This window comes from Liolophura sinensis, chromosome 6 (assembly GCF_032854445.1).
Source record: "Liolophura sinensis isolate JHLJ2023 chromosome 6, CUHK_Ljap_v2, whole genome shotgun sequence".
In the NCBI taxonomy this organism is placed as follows: domain Eukaryota; kingdom Metazoa; phylum Mollusca; class Polyplacophora; order Chitonida; family Chitonidae; genus Liolophura; species Liolophura sinensis.
The window spans coordinates 48,147,982-48,158,629 of NC_088300.1; the positions used below are offsets into that span (position 1 = coordinate 48,147,982).

At 35.8% G+C, this 10,648-nt stretch overlaps 1 protein-coding gene across 1 annotated transcript; it reads right to left on the reverse strand.

Annotated features, from left to right (window-relative positions):
* Nucleotides 1-1,861: 1,861 nt before the first annotated feature.
* LOC135467622 (transmembrane protein 117-like) lies at nucleotides 1,862-8,589 on the reverse strand. Its single transcript, XM_064745400.1, has 5 exons — nucleotides 8,115-8,589; nucleotides 7,169-7,404; nucleotides 6,377-6,634; nucleotides 5,938-6,061; nucleotides 1,862-5,400 (listed from the first exon to the last, which is right to left on the reverse strand). The coding sequence occupies exons 1-5, from the start codon at nucleotides 8,584-8,586 to the stop codon at nucleotides 4,874-4,876; spliced, it is 1,617 nt and encodes a 538-aa protein (XP_064601470.1). The 5' UTR covers nucleotides 8,587-8,589; the 3' UTR covers nucleotides 1,862-4,873.
* Nucleotides 8,590-10,648: the final 2,059 nt, after the last annotated feature.

Here is a 10,648-nt window from a genome sequence, read left to right on the forward strand (position 1 = left end):
GGATGCATATGTCTTACAGTAAGCTTCGAACAGCAATGGTAGGCCTATACAGTGGAGGTAAATTTTCTTACAATAGGATTCGGAGGGCAATGGTATACATTATAGGTAATTGCCATACAGTGATTCTTGAGAAGAATTAAATAAAAAAAATATATTATTTGGAGGCCAAGGCTTACAATCTTCGCAACAATTACAAATCCCGTTATACTAATCTATTAACAAGAAAAATTACATTTACTCTACCGTGTTCAGTACCAGTTCAATTCATTGGTCCTTACCTGTGAACATCGTCGGCGATACCATGGCCCAGAAATTAGTACCCATAATCAGAAGACTAAGTCGGCCGTACGTCATTTTTTATAATCGGAAAACCTGAAGTTCTGCTCTGGATAACATGCCAAGTACCGACCTTTGTTGAATCAGGACACTGTCTTATATATGGTAGTGTAAATTACCGTGTTTGGTGTCCTCGCCATGGCTTTCAAGTTTTGGCAGAAGATTATTAAAAAAGTAAAATTTCTCACGTATATTTCTGTTCAAAGCTTGAGTGTGCACATGAAAATCCTTGAAAACGATCTTTACGGTCGGATTGATCAGTCTGATTCGGACGTCAGGAGATAATGAAGGTACAAATTTCTGCCGGGAGAATGAATTAAGGCGCGAAAATGAAAAACATGAATTTTGCCAGTAGGCGGACAATTTAGAATTCTGTTATGGGGTTCCATTACAATAAAAACATGGGCTAGAAAGACGAATTAACCTCGGTTTCGTAGAAAATGCATTGTTATTCACACTGCCCTTGTCTTCCAAAGCATACAACATCACGATGCTGATAGAACGTGATGGTTTAATACTAAACTCTAGAACAGCAAACCGCGCCTTCTGGTGGTTTCGGAAATCAGTTCTTTTTGTAGAAATTGTTTCAAATCTTTGATTTATTCGTTTACTTTTATAGTTCCTTACAACTGTGACTCGGATGAAAAACCCGTAACAGAGCCAGGCGTACGAGGAAGGATGTATAATAAAAATTAAAAGGAGCAGCTGGTCCTTTGAAAGCTGGAATCGAACTCACGGCCTCAATTGTCAGCCTTATAAATAGGCCTAGTGCATCAGCAAAGCTTAACAACAAAGTTCTATGGCAGAATTGCTCTGTTACATTTACCGAATGTGTACTGAATGTGTTTAATCCAACAGGATTAAAAAACCTTCTTTGAAGCTTATGCCTTTTGTAAAGATGTTGGGTGAAACCGGATTTTTTTTTTCTTAACCTTTAAGATAATAGGTAAAACCCTTTCTTTATGGGCAAAGTTTATAAACGTATTTATTTGTTGTTTTTGGAAATACTCAAGAATATTTCACTTGTACTACAGCTACCAACATTATGGTGGGCGAAAACCGGTTAGAACCTGGTGAAAAAACCACGACCATCCAGAGGTTGTTGCTAGACCTTCTCATGTAAAAAATATTAAAAGATGATAGGTAAAACCTCCCTAAAGATTATGGGTGAAACCTGTGAAGATGATGGAAAAAAAGCAGTCCATGTAAACAAGGAGTAAAACTTTCCATTAAACATAAAATTGGTGGACAAAACCTTAAACTTCTTGAAATAAAGAGTCTGCCAGCAACCTGCAGATTGTTGAGGATTTCCCCCGGGCTCTGCTTGGTTTTCTCCCACCATAATGCTTGCCCCTGTGCTATAAGTGAAATATTCTTGAGTATGGCGTAAAACACAAATCAAATAAATAAATAAATAAATTGAAATAAAGATGATTGGTGAAATGTTTTATAAAGATGGTGATTGAAACCTTCCATCAAGATGATGATCTAGAAACTTGCACAAAACTTGTAAACTACTGTCAATTTTCTTTATTGAGCTTTTTGCAGAATTCAGCATTTCCAGCAGGTTTAACAGCCAATGTATAAACCCGATACATGTACCAGAATAAATCTTCCATAAGCTATGGAATTTTGGACATGACCTCTATTTTACCCGCGTACACAATGTCGGTGTAAGTCATGTATTAGTGAAGTAGTATCTACATGTAGTACAACTGTCAACTGTCCCTGTGCGATGATACATGTATTTAAGCTGAGAGACTAAACAACCACATATTTCTCTTGTTACTAGGTTATATTTATTTATTAGCAAATTATATAAAAAGTATACATTTTATTCAGGTTTGATTCTTAAAAGGAAACTCTTATAACAGGTACGTTTTTCTTCATGAGGCTTCTATGGTGCATAGCTTAACACTTTAAAATAAAATATATTACAAAGGAAAATACAAACTTCTATTTTGTTACTAATAAGAATAATCTCTTACTAACACATTAAGATATTTATTATACAATCATAACAAAATGGAGAAAAATTCTTCTCTACTCATTCTGGAGTAATATTAGCAATTCCTCCTTTGGTATCTCCATCAACCAAGTGAAAAATTTTCATCAGAATAGTCAAACTAATAGAACACGTAATTTAACACACTCCAGAAGCTTTGTTTAAAAAATGCTTGCTTTTTCTAACAAAAACAAGTATACTAAAGCCCTAAAAGTCTACTATAAAAATAAATACAGCTTTACTTTCAAGTGCTGAAAATAAACTGGTAAATTTAACAATGTACAATGAGCTGAGTCAAAGGGAGTAATGCTTTAAAATAAATAATGTACCAAACTCACAGTAAAACTACAACAGAAACAGATGAAACGTGTATCTACAACTTACCGCATATACCACATATCAAAAAGACGTATGCAAATGTGCCTTATATATCCATCAAGCTTGGTTTCTCCTGATTGACAGCTGACAGTGTATATGTACATAGTTCTGCTGACAGGTGGAACCTCACTTTACGTAATCCAATGATGCAAATTAGCTTCATGAATCTTTTATATAATGCAGACAGCAATCAGATTAACGTTAAAACAAAATGAAATTGCCTTTCTGCACTGTTATAAGTTGAACAAATGTTCCTTCCATAAAATAACAGTGACATTGCACTATCATACTATCTTAATTTTAACAAATGTTCTTTCAATAAAGTAACAGACCATTTTAACTTGTGAACATCATCCTGATATAGTCGGGTTTATCACAGATATTACCAAACTGTAAGCACACTTCATCACCACCAATGTATATATAATCTGAATACGGAACATGAGAAACGTATCACAAACATTTCAAAGGTCTTGTTTCTTCACTGTAACAAGCACTCGAAACATCACAACTGGATAGTAGAATAAAAAGTGTGGCGTGATTATGATATTATCAAGATAATTAAACAACAATTATTATATTTTTCCATATTTCCCAAAAAAATGAATTAAGTTTTAACCCAATGTGACCAATATAAGCAAATGCTGCAGTGAAATATTTCACCGATTCACATATGCAGAAGAGAGATTCTATAATGTATAAACATGTCATTTCAATACGACTCTATATTAACTAAAATCTGGTAGACAAATTCTGGAACTATCTGGGAATTCAACATAGAAATAAGGGAGATAACTACTTATACGACTTATGGCTGTGTTGCACATGTATAAGGAACGTAACCAGTGTAGTTATGCAGAATCTTTGCAGATAACATTGTTTTACAATCTTTATCAATACTAAATGATAAAATGTTCATTTACAGTGTAGAAGACCTTGATATTCGTGGACGAGACGTTCACAATACACTGCCATGTTTCATTAATACAGGTGTATAAGCTAGTTACTCTGGAAAGGTACTTTCATTTATAAATGCCATGAAGATATCTACTGTCTTAAATATCAACAGGAGAAAGATTATAGATTATTTGTGACCTACTATTTATAGACATTCTGAATGCAAAACTCTCCTTTAAACAACTACAATATCAACCACGTTTAAAAATGAGGCAGGCCTATATGTGTAAGCTACCAGAAATGCCCATTCAGATCCACACTGATGTTGCAGGTTACTGGTAAGTGTTAATTGCAGACCAACAATAAACATAACAAATATCAATACATGCAATATGAATTTCATATGTGCAGTGTGATAAAAATGTAAAATTTTAACTTGCACATGTATGTATGTATATGCATGTGTTATAAATACCACTGCTGTGCCAGGTACAAGAACACTGACGACTGACACAACAAAAGTGACTATTATATGTTGGGAATTGGTTTCGATGGGATCCTGAAGTTGGCTATTTCAAACATATTACACATGTAGAGGAGAGATTCTCTAATGCAGAAGAAATATATCATTTCAATATGTCTCTCATATTCACTATATACTGTATTAGTTTTACTGAATTTCGTAAAACAAAAATACAACATACCACAAGTTAACTATAATTAATCTCTTGGTAAAATACATTTATCTATCTGCTATAAATCTACCCAGTTTTACAAGAAATAAATTTTCCATAAAAATAGGTCAGCTGTCTATTACAAAATAAAACATTTTCCAGGTCAGCTGTCTATTACAAAATATAACATTTTCTACTTGTAGCCTGGCATATCTCATAAATGTGATGAAATCAGGAAATTTGGTACACCTGAAGCCTGATTTTCAATAAAAATGAAACCAGCCTAAAAAAAGAGAAAAAAATACCCACCCCGTCCAAATATATTAATCGTTATTGTACATTATACCAGTATACTCGATGTATTTTGTAGAAGTTTTGTAAACCTTGAATTGATGAATGTGAATGAAGGCAACATAAAAGTACAAAAACATTTCATTTTGAGCTTAACGTTAAATTGAAATGGTCCACAAAAATTCTACATATTTATGTTACTATGAAAGACAATAACCATGGAAGTACATCAATGGCTTGTCCCCCACAAATTTAATGCACCAGCCTGAATTATACTAGCACACAATGCAGACTACATGTATGCTGAAGAAGAGTTTTCAGGAATTTGGCGGAATCTATCACCTGTGACTTCCGTTTCTGTTGCATTACTGGCCGTTTTTCGAGATTTCCAGAACTTCATGGAAAATCTTCCCTTCTTTCTTCGCTTCTTTAACCTGCCAGCATAACGATCTCTTTCTGAGGGTTTAAAACGGCCAAAAAGGAATATGAGCACTCCGAACAAAATAAACACGCCAATGCTTGGAATGAAGGCCAAAGCTTTCCAGACAAATGGGTAATCATTGTATCTGGCATTCATGATGGTATCTGTGGCAAGGTAGGTCACGTTTGTGTCAGGATTGATCGTAGAGTTTCTCCAGGAGTATGACAAGATGGTGGCGTTGGTAGTAAGCAGTGACATCATGTCGTTTGTAGTGTGGATACGTCCTTCTGGGTCAGTGTACTGAGCGAAATCCACAGGGACATACATGATCTGATTCTTCCACATGTTCAAGTCCAGGATAATCACAATGAAGAGGATGCCATAGTTAAACCACTTCCCTATTATCAGCAAGAAAAAGAACAGAAAATTATCACATTACATTATACTTCAAGTTACACTGGTGATAACACCACATTACCTGTTATATCAATGCAGGCCAAAAAAAATGTTCTTTGAAAGCAGTGATAAAAATTAGAACATCTCTTTAAGGAAAAACTGATTTTGTCTGAGTTGGCTCACATCTGTGCCAATGACCAAGAAGGTACCATGCTGTAATATAGCCTTCATTGCTACAACTGCGATTTCCAGTCAGGATGTCAGTCTGATGCCTAGGAAACTGCTCTGTTCACAGAATCAAATATAGTCAATGTTGTGATTGGAAAAAGCGCTTATGGACTATGTCAACTCATACTGACATTTAGCCATGATTTTGTTCATGCTGATATGTAGCTTTCTTTTTACACTTACATCCAACCTCTAACCTTCACACTGAGATTTAAGCTTAGCTCATGATACAGGATGTAGCTCTCATTCAGCCTTTTACAGCCTTCATTCATAGAGACATTCAGCCTTTTACAGCACTGATTCATACTGACCTGTGATATGGATCACCCACTCCTTTCGCCTGAGACACCTGGGAATGGTAAACTTAAAGTCTGCTGTGTTCAAACCTGGCAACTTTACATCCAGGTTGCTAATAAAGTGTGGGAAATCCCAATCCTAAAAATAGTACAAAGCACACTTTGATCACTTGTCATAAAAACTGACTATATTTATTTACATGTTCAACTGATGTGTTAAACCTTACGTAATCTATTTTACCATCTGTCTGCAGCAACCTGCAGTGGATGTTCGTGGGTCTCTGCCTAGTTTTCTCAAACAATAATGCTGCCTACCATTGTTTCAGTCAAATATTCTTAAACACAGCCAAAAATATCAATGAAATAAACAAATAAATGAACAATGTTTCGTCATCTTCAGCAATTATCTTTTCTAGCCAAAACATTACTTTATTCCCTAAGGTTGTCGATCTACCTGCATTACAATAACCAGGTCACAGACGAGAATGAACGCTGCCAGAAATGCTCGTCCGACTTCGTTAGTGTGAAGAAAGTCCCTGTTGAGAGTGTCCCAGCTGATCCAATCTGTGCAGATGACGGTGATAACAATAGCTGAAGACAGGACAACAACAACCCAGAACAGAACAATCCTGTGGTAACCTGCCTGCCACCAGCGACGGGCACGTTTAGCCCAGTTAGGGTACAGCTTCTCTTGCAGCATGATATCCGTCACCTGACACGATGGGGCAGAAACAAAAATGTCACGAAAATAATAAGGTAATATGTTACAGAATTAAATAATTGTAGATGTAACAGTCTTATAAAATAGGCTCATATTAAACAGGCCATATTTGGGATAACATCACTGGACTTGAAAATGACAAACACTACTAAGTTCAGCCTACAGGCTTATGGCTGATGTCATAACATACCCCTGACATATGCCAAACCTACAATACATGAGGTAGAACTCTTATAAACCAAAAACATGCACATACATACACTCGCTAATACAGCATTCACAAGTATGAAAGTGCAGTTATTATAAAGTCTTCCACATGATACAATTTGCTGTGTTTGACTAATAGCATGAGAAAACTATCTTTGCTGTTCTGTTAATTACTAACTTTTCACTAAACGACTCTTCGTACACCTGGACTTTTTTTGTACATATGTGCTTATAAGTCAATATTACAATTGTGTCATGATGATGAACATTAAAGCTACATGTATTTCCTACTCAAAAGTGAAGGGAGATAACTCTAACCATCCAGGCTGTAAAGAAATCTCCACACCAGGTTCCCACGGCAGCAGCCTTCATGAACACAGAGTTTCTGACAGACATGAGACCAGATATAGTGTACGGCTCAGTAGATGTTCCACCAATCAGCAGGAAGGCATTGTAGATGTAGGAAAATATAAACACGCAGAAAATAGTAGTCAGGAACATAATCATCCAGGAGCCCTGGTTGTCACGGAACATCTTCAGTCTCAGCACTCGGTCTGCAAAAGTGGTGTGGAATCACAATTACTGCATTTGACCTCAACATGTACACATGACTATGAAGTAACTCATATTGCCTGATTCACAGAGTCCTATTCATCTTCATAGAAGGATGTTTGAAGATTTTTGTTTGGACGGTAGGGTATGACATCCAACTGGCACAACGTGAGTTTCAGCATCAAAAGGAATACACTTTACATCATGCCTGGATTTATTTACATGTAATTTTGAAGTTAATAAATTCTGTTTATTCTATTGGTGTCTAACTGCCGCCAAATTTATTCCATTTTCTATTAGCAAACACAAATTTGTTTTTCTACAGCCTGGCAAAAAAGGAAATACTACATTTCATAAAGTTAAGCATTTTTGAAGTGACACACTTTGCTTCATTCTGAATGACTCATCCACCTTAGTTGTGAAGTTTTATTAATTTCTTTTAAGAAAAACTTAAGTGTTGTCGTCAAAAGTAATATTTTAAGGCTTTCGCGTGCTTCTGTCTGAAAGTGTATTATTACATAGCAAACTTCAGCTCACATACAATACATGCAAATATAGATTGGGCACAAAACCAACATGCAAATGAAGATTGGGCTGAAAACCAACATGCAAAGAACATTCAGCAACTCAAAAAGTCTATCCTACACACAGTGAATGGTCAAGTTGGATGCAAATTTTTCACAGAGAAAAAGAGGACAGATCTTATACTTACTAAAAAGCAATCTGTGACAAAGAAATTTGCCAACAACGGCCCCAACAAGAGTGCCTAGCAGCCAGAGCACAACCTTCAGCAAGCTCCATGCATTCGGCGGGTACCTGGTTCCCACGAAGGCAAAATCGTTGCCTATGACAGGGATGTTACACTCTTTGTGGCTGTGTGCTACTGGATCCTCGGCATAGATCAGGAAATTGCAGAACGTCACGAAGTAGGCAATGAAAAGTCTGGCGTAAGGGTGCTGGAAAAAGAACCTGGCATCATGTTCCATGTAGATGGAGTAAATGCTGGCAGCATCCACCTCATCTTTTCCTCCCTCTGCCACTTCAAGATTGTCAACCTCATCCACCTTCCCGTTGGTGCCACTGTTATCTGGCTTCTCATTGGTTATCTCGGGTTTACTACTTTCACCATTCAGAGCCTTGGACTCTGCTGGGTCTTCACTCTTCACCTTGATTGTTTTTCCCATATCTTTTGTTCTGTCAGCAGGGCTCTAATTCAAGTACACACAAGGAAAAGTTTAGTCATCCATTAATAAACTCCCTGAAAAGGATTTGCAGAAAATCAGACCAATAATGTAAATTCCAAAATATACAAAAAACAACAGTGATCTTAATATGCTTTTAAATCAATTACAAATATCTGTCCTTTTTATTAATAAATATATGTGCAAAAAATATTATTAAAAGACTGTCACTACAAACTTACTTGACTATCATAAATACTTCAATTCTGATTGCATGAGCACTAGTAAGTCCGAAATATACCCAGAACCCGTGTTTGTTGAACATGGATTATAGCATTAGATATTTAGGCATGTCTGCTCTTGTAAAACAGTTAAATCACATTAACCTATGTTTAATATTATACAATAGAGTGATACAAGCACTTGCACGTGTACAATGTATATGCACACATACTGAAGTGATAATGAAGGGCTCAGTCATGACTGGACATGCAGTCTACAATGTTGCTGTACACGTGTGTGAAAGCTGGCTAGGCTCCACAAACTCCAGCTGAAAACATGGAAATACTTACCATGATTGGGGCAGGGACTTATCACAAGTACAAGTACACTGTCTCACAAAGCCTGACATTTCTGTGTTACACTGAGCACTGACTGGTTAGTTTATCTTATGGTTTGTGTACTACATATTGTGTGCATGCACACATTGTGCTGTAACAAGCATGTGTCATTCCCATCACATCATGAGAATTGAAATGTTGCCATCTATATGTTCCTGCACATGTAACACAATGTTACATGTACATGATTCTTATACCAAGGCGTGCTGGTAGAAATATGCAAATCCATTTTTTCTCTTTTTTTTTTTTTTTGTTGCTTTTTTACAAATGCACCATGTACCAAAGTTTACTACTGGAAAATCTCAAACTGTACAGGTACAATAATCACTTGTGTATATGTATAATACTTCATTCATTATTTATTACATAAACGCATTGTAGAGCAAAGTTTGTGCATTCAAAGGTTCAAATTTTGACCATGTATTTAAATGTACAATTAGACATGTAAGTTAGCATAAACAAGAGAATCACCATAACTGCATAGAGTAAGGCTATCAGTGGGACTGTCATATCTACTAGTGATTTTAGTACAAAATGGAAGACCTAACATGAAATTCCAAATACAAAAAATTATTTATTTTTGGTACAATTTCACATATGAGATATTGTATTCTCAATTTACAAAAAATTGCATGTTTTGAATATCCTCTCATTTTGAAAATATAGGTCTTCTTAAAAGTAAAAGAAATTGTGCAAATAAAATTACATACATAAAATATAATTTAAGGACATTTGGCTGGTTATATTTTGGCAAGCATATTGCATTAATTACCTACATAAAGTACATGTGTACGAGTGCAACTATATTCTGATCCATGCATGTATTTTATATTCCATGCACCTTCCTAATTTCTCCTGGTATTTAGCCAGAACATCTCTAGGTCTCACAAAATTACTGCCCATGACATTATAATCCACACGACATAATTCCTGTATCAGTAAATACTAAACTCTAATGATATACTAGTATTATATTAATATATACATGTAGCCGCAGGAATTACCAAACAGAAGAATAAGTATCACATTTGAACAAGCTAACCTTGCCACTGAACTTCACATGACCTCAGATGTGTAAGCCCTGATTTGTGCCATTGTAGTCCTCACACACATAGCCTCCCCTCTAAAAGCCTGGTATCTTAGCAAAAGATCTTTTGTGGAAAGCTTTTTCAAAGGACAGTGTTGTTAGCATGAAATGATTTCTGACCAACCATCCCTAACATCAAATTTATAGGTTCAACTCCTTAAAGGCCAACTGAGATTGGTTTCACTTTGTTCTTTTGTGAAAAGGCCAATTTCATTATAACATCACTACATGTATCTGTGATTTGCAAACTGGAGTCATTAGTTGGCTGCAGAATACTACAAGAATTTTCAAGTTTTTTGGAAAGCTTTTTGAAAGCTTCAAGACCCGTAATAAGAAAAGTTTTCACTGAAGGTTGTTA